Source organism: Primulina tabacum, chromosome 5 (genome assembly GCF_025594145.1).
Source record: "Primulina tabacum isolate GXHZ01 chromosome 5, ASM2559414v2, whole genome shotgun sequence".
Classification (NCBI taxonomy): Eukaryota; Viridiplantae; Streptophyta; class Magnoliopsida; order Lamiales; family Gesneriaceae; genus Primulina; species Primulina tabacum.
This window is the reverse complement of record NC_134554.1, coordinates 14,579,125-14,592,723: the sequence shown is the minus strand read 5'-3', so window position 1 is coordinate 14,592,723 and position 13,599 is coordinate 14,579,125. Positions and strand designations below refer to the sequence as shown.

The window sequence follows — 13,599 nt, the reverse complement described above, 5'->3', positions numbered from 1 at the left end:
TCATCATACGGTGGAGATTAAGTCTCCATAATTATATATGGAGTATTTCTTGGATATTTTTTAGACATTTACAATGGATCATTCTAAATATGGAATATTTATTTAATTCTAGAGTATTCTATGAAGTAAAGACTCACACAAATGATTTCTAGAAAATTCTAGCAAGTTCAATAACCTAGGTACTAATTACATAATGTAGAAAAACATTTGTATATTAAATTATTTTTAAGGGTGAATTAATTGATTATAAAGGGTTTTTTTTTCCCTCCAAGAAAATTGATAATGGTCAACTAGTTTAAGTTATTACCAATCTCTACAATTAGATTAATTGATTGGTTTGATATAAAAAAAATTACAAAAATATCTTTAAACTTCTCTATTTTAATATAATTTTTAGATGTTTCGCAAAAGCATTATCTAAAAAAAAAATATTAATATGTAGGTACGTATGCATCGCGTGGAAGAATAATTGATGCTCACACGAATCCATCGTCTCCTTCAAATAAAATATCGAGTTCAAGTTTTGTATACGAATTAAAAAGACACATATGGGAATATTTTTTGTTCGACGCAATTTGATCGTGAGATCTAATTCCAAATCCAAAAAATAAAATACCGTATGTTCCATGTGCAACACAGCCTAACATCTTTACTAAATAAAATATATTTCATTTTTTGTATATGACTTGAATAAATTAGGCAGTCGTTGTTGAGTACATCCGTAAATTGTTAGCTTCGCAACCATTTCTTTTTAAACTATATATATTTTTTGCAATTTCAACCTATATAAATTTATTAATTATGGGAACATTTGAGTATAATTAGAAAATGCATGTAACTTTATTAGATCTACACGATTTATGCAAAAAAATCATCGAAATATATTTTCAATTTACGTTATGTTGTGTCATTGAAGAAACCGGGAATATTTAACAAATTCATCTGTGTTATAATTAGATTTTATTAATGTAAACAGATTAAAGAATTTGAAGGATAATACATGACAAAAACCAAACTTGTGTGAGACGGTCTCACGGGTCGTATTTTGTGTGACGGATCTCTTATTTGGGTCATCCATGAAAAAGTAGTACTTTTTATATTAAGAGTATTACTTTTATTGTGAATATCGGTAGGGTTTACCCATCTTACAGATAAAGATTCGTGAGACCGTCTCACAAGAGACATACTCATAATATATATGTTTGTTGATTTTGAACTATTAATTTTCTTCTTTTCGGCCTTAGCTATAGCCAAATTAACAATCTTTTGAGAATTAGTGCCTTCAAATATGTTCAAATTGATCTGATTTATCTTGAATTAACTTGACGTGAATCTGAAGAACTTCAAAATTTCAACGTGAAATCTTCCAATTGTATACATATATATCGTTTTGATATGATGCTCATCATATCCGAACTTGGATCAATATGAAATCTTTCACAACCGAATATATATTATATTTATCATACATGTTTGTTCGGATATATGACACATGTTTAAGTGGAAGATTTTAATAGATTATGGATATTGATAGCTTAGAAACAATTTTTAGAAATGAAATATTTACCCTAAAAAAATGAAATATTTATTAATTATATAAAATTAAATAAAACATACGTGAAACATAATATAACTACCAGAATAAAATATACCATTCACGTTTCATGTGATGTGCTTTCGTCCATTTTTGTTTAAAAAAAATAAATATTTGTCTTTCACGCTAATGATATAGATTACGCGTACACAATGAATATCACGTGCCAATAAACTTTGTCTACTAGTCTGAACTAACGAATTGTTCCAACGGTCGATGGGTACGTTACAACGATTTGTTTACGGACTAAAATCTTGATATGTGTTCGTTTTTAGTATTGTGCTTGGATATTGGATTTTAAGCTCGACCAAGATCTCAAAAAATGACATATATCAAGATCCTGACCTGTGCAGGACCAAGATATGCATGTATAGTAGCAAACAAAAGAAATTTTTTATTAATATTAAATACGAAAGTGAAATATAATTTGTTTTCGGCCGGCCATCTCTTGTCCATATCCTACACAGGAAAATATTTTTTAGAAAAGTAGAATTAGAAACAAAATAATTCAAGTCGATGTTTGACTTATATATAAATATTCTTGAAGATTACTTCCAGCTGCTAATTTTATTCCTTGAAGCCATATTTACACTATATATGTATACATACATATTGGATACACACACGTGTGTATACATATATGTGTGTGTGTATATATATATTTATATATTGCGAATTCTTTAGGCACACCACAATGGAAAATATACAAGTTATACACAAGATGGCTTGTGAAATAATAAAATTTTTGTTGCTTCTCTGTTATCTGTCAATAGTGTTCCAGCCCTCAAATATCTGTATTGCAGCATAATCAACAAGGGAGCAAAAGAGTTGCAATGTTTACGAAGGAGAATGGGTGCATGATGAATCTTACCCTCTTTATGACTCGCTCGATTGCCCGTTTATTCGAAAAGAATTCGATTGCTTGAAGTACGGTCGACCCGATCACCAGTACCTTGAATATAGATGGCAACCCAATGGTTGCAACATTCCAAGGTACGTACGTGTGTGTTTAAGTTATGACATATTTTATCATAATAATAATAAATAATGTACTATTTACCAAGAAATTTGTCAGATTTGATGGGCTGGATTTATTGAAGAGATTGAAGGGGAAAAAGGTAATGTTTGTTGGGGACTCAATAAGTTCTAATCAATGGGGATCAATGGTATGCCTTCTACACAATGCAGTGAAAGGATCAAATATCACAAGCCGCACGGATAAATCTACTTCCACCGTCACATTTCAGGTGCATTGAATAATTTCATGACAAATATTATATTTATTTTATTTAATTAATTTCATCCGATGAATATGGCCAACGTGATGCTGCTGAATCCTAGCAACACTGTTATGTGTATTGCAGGACTATGACGTTTCGATTATCGTATTCAATTCGCATTATTTAGTAGATATTGAAAACGAAACAGTAGGTCGAGTTTTGAAACTCGGCTCGCTTAAAAACGGAGGCGTGTGGAAAGAAATGGATGTCTTGGTCTTTAATACATGGCTTTGGTGGTACCGACGCGGCGATCAGCAACCGTAAGGCTCGTGAACATTACCACGTGATTTGAATCTTTAATATTATGAACTAATATGTTGAATAGTAAGCTTTTTGTGTACATAACGTAGGTGGGATTATGTTGAAGTCGAGGGAAAGATAGTGAAGGACGTGGATAGGATGGTTGCATTTAGGGAAGGATTAAATACATGGGCAAAATGGGTCAGCTCGGACGTCGATCCTGTCAGCTCATACAATGCTTTCAAAGGCATGGACTGCACCCATTGGTGCGTGGCCGGAGTCCTCGACTCATGGAACCACCTTTTGTACGCACGACTAGTCGAGTATATTCACATACAACAGATATAATTTGAAAATCCAAGAAATTTCTCTAGAAAAAGTCGTTTGTATTTCCTTTTTAATTCTGCAATCTTTTGTTGATATGATTCTAATTTTGTTTCTTAAACATAAATTTCCCCGTTTCAATTTAAATTTAGTTGAATTAAGCATGAACACTGTTACGATCGACCTCAATAATAAAGCCAGACATTATTAATGAGGAAGTACAGTTTATTTTCAATTGGTAATATTCAGGATTATGTCATGCTGGAGTTCGGCTTAAATTTTAATAAGTCTGAAATAAGGTCAATAAGAAAATAACGATGAAACCAACATTTGTTGGCTCGAATGATGTCAAAAATCGTCTTTAGGTAAGATCTCGAGTTCAATTCTTGTAAACGAAAAGTGATGGATATCGAGATAGTTTTCCGTTATAAATTTGACGCGACTCGACTTCGAATTAGCTAGAATCGGGACAAAAAAGGAAAAAAAAAACTAATAACTGGAAATTAGGAGTTTGCCATGATTTGCATGTGGAACACAGCCTAACACATCCCTCCCATAGATTGCGTCCTTTGCCCCCATGCGTTGTTTGTTGCATCTTGGTATCATATATATCTGGTGGTTAGGGACAAATTGAAAAATAAGCAAAATAATAATCTATATTAAAATAAAATTATATTTCAATATGAATATATAATAAATCCCATCTCGTAAATAATATTAGATTATTGTGTAGTCGATCGCCATTGACTAAATTTTCAGCTATGCATGCTTTTGTTGCTAAACTATTGTCTAATTTTAACATATAAATTTTAAATAATTATTTGAATACTTATATTTTGTTGTGTATTCGATAGCCGAATAGATTATGGTAAAAAAACCGTGCATCTCTTTATTTATTTTATTTAAAAAAAATTTAATCTTGAGAAACCATAGTTGCTATCGTTTGGTGCGCTCCTTAAACCCAAAAATGTCAACACATTACTCTGCAAACCAAACTAATCAAATAAATCATATCGGGTATACCGGGAAAGTCATGTGTCACAGACTCAAATAGGCAGGAAAGAATTGTACATCTGCATTTTGATAGGTGTTCGTCATATCCTACGATCTGAGTTGCCCGCTTGGATGCTACATTTATCTTTTATTAATACAACTCAAACCTGGCTAAGTCCGTGTAATACAGTTAAGGAAATATTACCTTTAAAAGAATAATTTTGTCAACGAAATTTGGTTTACTAATTAAGAAATATAATAAATATCAGCATAATACCGTCTATACCAAAATATAAAAAATTGTTTTTATTCACATCGAAATATTAAATTTTTTTGAATGTTATAATGAAATACTGAAATTTTTTTAATGTCATACCGATATCGAAATTGATATCATATTATAATTTTTAATATATGAATTTTTTTCGATACCGAAATTTTTGAATGTCATACCGATATCGATACTGAAAAATTCGGTACAATATGACAAATGCAATATACTAGAATGTTCGATAATTTTTCTCATCCCATACAGGTTTTTTTTAAAAATAATTCAAATTTTAAAATTTATTTCAAAACTAATTTGAAAAAAAAAAGATTTGCAAAAGTAATACAATCCGCGCTTGGTAAGCGCGGACGCTCCCACGTGGAGCGCCACATGTCACTCCATTCATCAAATCCTTATGATACCGCGCCTACGTGTTCCTACTCCATTCATCCAATCCTTATCTTACCCGATTCCTTCTTCGTTCCTTCCCTCCTATTCTTTCCTCCTCTTATCTTTACTCTCTCATTCTCTCATTCTCTCATTCATCGGTTTCATAATTTCTCACCGAAATTTTTTTTGACAAAGTTGAGAAGATTTAGAGCATAGTTCAGAATGACAGATAATCGAAATCCAGAAGATCCCAGTGTCCTCTATTTACAAGCGACACATATGTCATCAAGCGTGTCTTCGTTAACAGTTGATGATATTGTCAAAGTGAAGAAGTCAGACCATTTGATTTGGAAGTTGTATACTGATAATTATTTACACAGGCGTGTACTCGCATATTTAAATCATATGGGTTTTTATGGAGTTTTAGAATGTGGCTCTCAAGTTCTTGATAATCATTTGATTACTGCGCTTGTTGAACGTTGGCGACGCGAGACACATACGTTTCATTTTACATGTGGTGAAACAACAGTGACATTACAAGATGTTTCGATAATTTGGGGTCTACCAATTGATGGTGAAGCAGTAACTGGCGTAGATGTGTCACATAAAGTTGAGGAATGGCAACACATATGTTTGGATATGTTAGGATTTTTGCCAGCTTCAAATTATTTGAAAGGTGGTCATCTATCTATGACTGCACTACACGATCATTGTATATCTAACCTTGTTAATGATGAAACTTCAGAAGTAGATGTTGTGAAATTTACTCGTTGTGTTGCGTTAATGATTATTGGAGGAATAATGTTCCCTGACTACCAAAAGGGTCAGCTAGACTTATATTTTTGCAACTGCTACGAGATGTTGATAACGTGAAGTCTTATAGTTGGGGTAGTGCAGTTTTAGCATTTCTATACCGTGAGTTGTGTAACGCATCACGTATAGAGAAGACTACAATGGCTGGACCTTTATATATCCTGCAGGTATCATTAATGTGATGTGAATATTTAACATAATATTTTGGTTAAATTTTTTAATTTTTTTAATTATTATAATTAGGTATGGGCATGGAGCAGGATTAAATGTGTTAACCCCGATCGAAATGGGTTAACATTAGTTGTACCTCCCGTTGATCCGGATGCTTTCATTCCAGTTTCTCCATATGGTGCACGGTAATGTTTAAAATTTATGGTGGTAATATCATATATATCTTGTCTATTTTGTTGATATGTATTTGTTTTTTTTATAATTGTAGGTGGAAATATGGATTTAGTTACACACATTCGCCAACACATTCTGTAAGAATTATAAGGGATTCTCTAGATCGTATGAATAATAATGAGGTATTATAAAATGTTAATACGTAATATTGATGACACGAAGACTATTTTGTTTTGATTTATTAAATGAATACTGACATTTTATTTACTTTTTTTTTACAGTTTAATTGGAGCGTATATCAGAAAAATGACATAGATGTGAAGACAATTATTGATTCATACGACAATAAAATATGGCGATGTGTTTGTCCCCTTATATGCTTTGACATCGTGGAGATGCATCGTCCTAATCGTGTAATGCGACAATTTCGAAGACGACAATCAATTCCAGGGTTTGCCGTCGACAATGACGATATGCATAATATCACGAGAATAAGACATCGAAACACCGATTGGAGAGAGTATCATAGAAATTCAATTGAGTTGTGGAATAATCGGCTCAGATATGTTTGTAAAGGGGTGCGACACGGGCAATCGATGCAAACTGACGAAGACTACTTTCAATGGTACAATCGAATAACTATGCGCACCATATCACCTGCAGTGAATGTCGTTGATTTTCAACCACGTCCGTACAATACTTTTGTTGGAGAAATGAATGTTCAACAAAATTTTAGTACGCCTTCTCCGTTTTCGCATCAGTCATCATTAGGATGGGGAAGTGACATGGTTAGGCAACCAAGTGGGTTTGCAGGAGACTCTACGATTATTACGTCAGCTGAGTTGAATATTGCAGGAACATCTAATACTCAACCTGATTATTTCAGTGATCCAAGGTTCGGTGATTTTCATCCGTTTGGTCAAACTGATTTTCAGACTCCTTATTGGTCCAACACACAAAGTTTCACTAATTTGCTTAACGTTGGACCTCAGCATATTGTGCATGACACTCGATCACAGAGGAATGTTATTTCCCCTATCACTTATCCAGGTTACTCAAATGAGCAAATTCCTGAAAATGTAGGATTGCGGAGAGAGGAGGAGAAGACGCAATCCACCTTATTGTGGAATAGGAAGCCATTTGTATCATTTTAATTATGACGATGATTCTGCTAATTAACTGTAACTTTAACGTTTTTATTGTTGTACAGTTTGCATTGTTGCGTTGTCTATATTTTATTATTTATTCAGTATAGTGTTAATAAACGAAAGATAAGATGAATACAAGTGCATGAAAAATAACACAAATAAACAAAGATGAAATAAAAAATATAAACATAAACGTTCCAATTTTTTTGAAAATTTTACACATCTCAACAGAAGAAAATACACAATCGAAAGTTAATATGAAACAACATTATTGACGTCCATCTTCTCAAATTTGTTGTTCTTCTTTTTATCATGCTCATCTGCGATAAGTAAATTAAGATTAAAGAACCAAAAACTACAGTAATATACCAAGAAGAACATGATATCACATACGTCACTCACATACCTCACTCGTTGATCACTACTCATCCTCGTCATTATCTGGTGGTGGCACTCCTGTTGCATTCCCTTGCGGCTGATAGTCATATTGAAAATTGAACGGAGGAATGAACGGAGGAGGTGAATGGATGGTCACTGGGTCAACACCCCTCTCGACCATCGTTGTCTGCATCGTGGACTCGATAAATGCGAGATGTTCATTGTGGTTCAAGTTAACTTGTTCCTGATGAGCCATGAAGGCAAGCATCTCATCTACTTTGTCGTTTAGGGACCGTCTGTGGGGTTGTGTTTGACGCGGGGCGGCGGTACTCGATCCACCTGTATCTCCCTCATCCGTCCTGAAGTCTAACTGTCGTTTAGCGTATTTCCGCTGCAAGTCCTGTGCACAAATGGGCTTCATTGGTTGCATCCACTCTTCATCATCACGGAACACAACCCCTGCCATCGCACACAACTCTGATATGATACAGGGAAAGAAAAGCCCGATGTGTCTGTTATGAACGCTCATCAAAATTTGAGAATTGATAAGTTTTCCCACATTGATTGGGTAACCCTGAGACAAAGCATATAGCACCACGGCTCGCTCCTTTTGTACTTCACTTTTGTGTGAGACTGACATCATTCTCCTCGCCAAAAACAAATACCAAAGAGCATTCTCAGCCGTCAGATATTTTTCATCAAAACAACTTGGTGACCCCCCCTATTGGTTTCCATATCGCCCTTGGATGACACAGGGTGTTGATGATCACAGTATAATCAGGGTTAGCAACCAAAGCCTGGAAGGCAGAATCATCGACCTCTGGCGTTTCTAAAAAAGCATTGATTATACCCGAATCAAATGACACAAGTTTACCTCGAACAAAGGCCTTGGCATCCGTCCTCTCACCCGCATTTGCATAAAACTCCGCACCACCGATACCACCGCCGCTCTCGGTTGAGTTCCAAATTTTTCCCATTTGCGCATCTCCAACCCCAAAAGAGGCCCAACGTATCGATCTTCTCTTTGTCTACGAAATCTCCGCTCGGTAATCGGGTTTCTATTAATTTTTGCATGTTCATACCGCGTCTGCGCCGCATCACTAACAAATCTAGTTCTATCAAACGAAGAAGAAGAAGAGCCGGGATTACCTTTCACCTTCTTGGGAGCCATTGTTTGAGAATGAGATGGTTTGAGAATGAGATGAGAATTTGTTTTGAGAATAAGATAAGGAGAAGGGGAATGGAGAATGGTGGATTTGAGATAAGGAGATAAGGAAATGGGTGCAGCGCAGACCTCGCGCTCGAGCGGTAACAGTTCACCGCTCGAGCGCGAGGCGTTCTGGAAAATTTTCTCGAACACCTCACGCTCGAGCAGTAGCATTTCTAAAAGAAATTATGAACCATTTTTTTTACACATTAAATAGAAAAAATTAACAAAGTAAACAAGATGTAAATAATTAATTTCTCATTTAACAGTTCAACTGTTATTACAATTTAACAAAACAATTTATCAATATTGTCTTTGTCTAGAAACAGTTGTGCCCATCTCATTTCTCAATCGAGTTGTTCTATCTCTACCAACTCTTCTTCTTTCACGTCTAACAGGGTTGTGGTGCAATTCGAAAGTTGGAGGATCCCAGTAGCGCTCATCTGCAAGAGGTTGAAATCTGCCTTCGTAAGTCGCTAAGTACTCAGATATATTATACCATGCCTGCACAAGTGTCGTGGGATCCAACGAGTGCCACTTTGCGGTACAAATAGCATGAGAACATAGTATGCCAAAAATCGTCCATTTACCACACGAACAATCACTCGTTGATAACTTCACCACCTGTATATGTTGGCCACGACTTGGTCTTCCTACAGTTGCAACCGAAGCAGTTTGCTCACGTACATCATACTTGGCAACACGATGTTCATTAGATTTTCTCGCCCACTTGTCATACATCCGACATGCATAATCTGACCACAGCTGATTTTCCTGAACCATACGACCACCTCTACTCACACGTTCAATAAAATATTGTACGCACCTCATAAGTGTCAAGTGTACTATGGCAGATATAGGAAGTCTACGAGCACCCTTCAACACACTATTTAAACACTCTGACATATTGGTTGTCATCACCCCACGACGCCAACCACCGTCATGAGCCAAAATCCATTTTTCTTTCTCAATTACAGCCAAATATCGGTGTGCCAAAATGTTTTTATGCTTGATTGCCTCCATTATTGATTCAAACTTACAAATTTGATTTTGTGTGCCTGCCGCCCAGCATAAATCTTTCAGATGCACGTCTTTGAATTTAGTGTTAAAGTTTGAACACACGTGTCTCAAACAAAAACGATGCACACCGTATGGAGGTTGAAAATATGGTAGCTCTGCAGTTGCGCGCACGATTCCCTTATGTCTATCAGAAATAAGACACACGCCGTTTTCACCACGAACAACATGTCTTCCTACGTTCTCCAAGAACCATTTCCAAGAATCTGTTGTTTCTTCATCCACAATAGCGAATGCTAGCGGTAGAACTTGATTGTTTATATCCAAGTGACACCGATCAACATTTTATGCTTGTATTTGGTATACAAGTGTGTACCATCAACACTAATTATTTTCCGACAATGCCGAAACCCATCAACACACGGCCTGAATGCCCAGAAAGCACAGTTCAGTGTCTTACTCATTTCATTGTTGGCTCTCAGATGCTTCCACTCCACAACTGTTCCCGGATTATATTTTGACAAAGCGCACATATATTTGGGGAGTAATTGCACGGAGCTCTCCCATGTACCATAAGCAATTTCAATAGCACGTTTCAAACTTCGTCATGCCTTCGTGTACGAGATTTGATATCTATATTTATCTTTCACATTTTCGATGATATACTTAATCTCGTACGAAAGATCACAACGAACAAATCCCAGTAGCGTATGTGCCACCATATCACTGTTCAGATTCTTGTGGTCTATACCAACAGCGGTAGATATACATGTGTGAGGCCCGTCATATTTTGTTATTTCCAATAACCAGTCTAGGCCTTCAAAGAAGCGCGAAGTCCCCATCGACAAATGACCGTAGAAGAATTATTTTTACAGCGTACCTTCCACAAACTGCGTGTGCTAACCACGACACGGTACTCACGCCTGACAACTCTGACTGAATAATCCTTGATAGATGCAATAAGATCATTCTTATCTTTAAATAACATATTGACGCATAATTCACCTCTATCCGGATTGTAATAGCTTGATTGCACTCCACAAGGAACATCGACATAATCATGAGGCTCTTCACCAAAATATTTATTGAAAAATGATGGCATCTCAGAAGTGTTTGACATAAATGGTACGGTCTGCCTCTGTAATGTGTCACGTGGTGGTTGTCGAGATGATGTACCCTCATCGGGATTTGTAAAAGTATTCACTTCATCATCAACATTCACTTCTTCTTCTTCAGACTCGTTGTATGACATATCGGGTTCGGAATCAGTCCTCCAAATATTATCATTGTTGACCTGATCCGGACAACGAGCGCTCGTATCTAATGTTGGATTCGGCCAATATGGAGCATTATTTTGTTTCAACGAGACATTTATATATTGATCCCAAGGCCCACTTACATCATCGAAACTCATATTACCGAGTCCTTCCGTAACCAGTGGAACATAAGATTCTTGCTCCTGGAAACCACCATATGTAGACGTACTGGGTTGGTTATAAATATCTGAATCGGATGCATGTGGAACGTAAGATTCAGGATCATCAAATCCAACATTATGCTCAATTGAATTTGCTTCCACGTACAGATGCAAAACATGCATGTTGTCACATTGCATTATGAACTGTAAAGCATCGTCATCAACGAGATTGACTTCAATTTCATGCCAAGATGCTCTCTCCATGAATGAATACTTTGTTGACATCTTCAGAGAAAAATTCGCTGGATCGATTGCTAACATTTTATGCACAACTTCAACTAACTCCATCAAATTAGTAGATCGTAATACTCGTATCGGTCTAACAAATGGAATGCTATATTCAATCGATCCATTATCGCTAATTACATGACCACCAAAATATAGTAGTACGTTGATGGTAGACATTTTGTCAATGAAAATTGAGAAAAAATTTAAGAGAAAGTTGATACCTCGTTCCTCGAATTTTTCATCAATTATATAGGAGAATAAAATGTGAAGACTGTATAGCTTCGAATCTTATTTGAATTATTGGTCTTCACGTGATTTTTCAGAATCTCATCTTTCACGTGAAGTTGTCAGGTATCGACTTAATGAACGCCTTTCACGTGAAGTTGTCAGGCATGATAATGAATGAACGGATATTAAAAATCGAAAAAATATAAAAAAAAATACAAAATACACCGTCCGCGCTTTGTAAGCGCAGCGCCGCTCCTACGTGGAGCACCGTCCGTGCTTACCGCGGACGCTCGCACGTGGAGCGGCGTCCGCGCATGGTAAGCGCGGACGCTGCCCCACGTAGCCAGCGTCCGCGCTTACCAAGCGCGGATTGCATTACTTTTGCAACACCTTTTTTTTTAAATTAGTTTTGAAATAAATTTTAAAATTTGAATTATTTTCAAAAAAAACCCCACCCCATACCCATACCCTACACAGAAAAATATTAGAATGATCAACAAAAGAATTAAATTATGATAACCGATAATATGCAATATTATTTTATGTAATATCGTGTAAATTATCAAAGAAGCTAGATTTACAGAATATATGCATTTATATGTGTGTGTGATATATATCGGGTAACTATACTTTTTCAGTATTTAAAAATTATTTTCGAAACCCTTTTTTTTAAGAAAAAATGCGAATTTTAAGTTACTTCAGCTTTCATTTGAGCCGATGGTTCATATACACTTGCAAAAACTTAGTTTGACGAATGTTATTTTTTTAAAAAATTCAATAATTGTTTATATTTTGTGTCATCAATGTCTCGATTTTGAAACCTAATTGTAATAAACTTCTAAAAAAAATTCATATCAAGTATAACAAAAAATCTCTAATCCTTCCAAACATAGAATTATATACTATTGATCATGTACATTATTGACAAAAATTTGTGTGAAACGGTCTCACGGGTCGTATTTTGTGAGACATATATCTTATTTGAGTCATTCATGAAAAAATATTACTTTTTATGCTAAGAGTATTACTTTTTATTGTGAATATCAATAGAGTTGACCCGTCTCACAGATAAAGATTCGTGAGACCATCTCACAAAAAATCTACTCAACATTTTTAAGAAAATTTAACTCTATTTTTGCAGATTCGACGGGCTCGATTTATTGAAGATAGTGAAGGGCGAAAAAGTAATGTTACATAATGCAGTAAAGGGGTCAAATATCACAAGCCACACAAATAACTCTACTTCAACGGTAACATTTCAGGTTTATTAAACACATATGGATTTCAAATATTTTTTAAATATTTTTTGTATTTTTAGATAAACACAACCATAAACTTCAAATTTACTCTCTTATGTTTATATATTGTTTCATGTTAATTATAATTGATTTCAAGTTCACCCAATATAAAAGGCAATTGAAATTCATTCTATTTTGTATAACTAATGCGTAAATAAAAAATTTATAATTGAAATCCATGGATTTAAAATATATCCATCCAAATGCAAGATTTAAAATCTATATATTTCAAATGTATTTTTGTTATTTAAATAAGTAAGATAATAAATTTAAAATCTATCAGTTATATGTTTATGCATAATTTCATGTTAATTATAATAAATTTCAAGTTTTACCTAATAATAATATGACAAACGTGATATTAATAATCA

The 13,599-nt window shown here is 34.9% G+C and overlaps 4 protein-coding genes across 4 annotated transcripts; 3 read left to right on the top strand and 1 right to left on the bottom strand.

The window, feature by feature from the left end:
• The first annotated feature begins 2,296 nt into the window (after window positions 1-2,296).
• On the top strand, window positions 2,297-3,551 carry LOC142544843 (protein trichome birefringence-like 39). Its single transcript, XM_075651876.1, has 4 exons — window positions 2,297-2,587; window positions 2,670-2,841; window positions 2,959-3,134; window positions 3,225-3,551. The coding sequence occupies exons 2-4, from the start codon at window positions 2,716-2,718 to the stop codon at window positions 3,460-3,462; spliced, it is 540 nt and encodes a 179-aa protein (XP_075507991.1). The 5' UTR covers window positions 2,297-2,587; window positions 2,670-2,715; the 3' UTR covers window positions 3,463-3,551.
• Window positions 3,552-5,271: 1,720 nt separating this feature from the next.
• On the top strand, window positions 5,272-7,401 carry LOC142544159 (serine/threonine-protein phosphatase 7 long form homolog). The gene is made up of 4 exons (XM_075651227.1): window positions 5,272-6,069; window positions 6,146-6,258; window positions 6,342-6,429; window positions 6,529-7,401. Exons 1-4 carry the CDS (start codon window positions 6,043-6,045, stop codon window positions 7,399-7,401), a joined length of 1,101 nt encoding a protein of 366 aa, XP_075507342.1. The 5' UTR covers window positions 5,272-6,042.
• Window positions 5,312-5,962, top strand: LOC142544161 (protein MAINTENANCE OF MERISTEMS-like). The gene has a single exon (XM_075651228.1). It carries the CDS (start codon window positions 5,312-5,314, stop codon window positions 5,960-5,962), a length of 651 nt encoding a protein of 216 aa, XP_075507343.1.
• Window positions 7,402-9,283: 1,882 nt separating the features above from the next.
• LOC142544158 (uncharacterized) lies at window positions 9,284-10,003 on the bottom strand. Its single transcript, XM_075651226.1, has one exon. The coding sequence runs from the start codon at window positions 10,001-10,003 to the stop codon at window positions 9,284-9,286; it is 720 nt and encodes a 239-aa protein (XP_075507341.1).
• Between the last annotated feature and the right edge of the window lie 3,596 nt (window positions 10,004-13,599).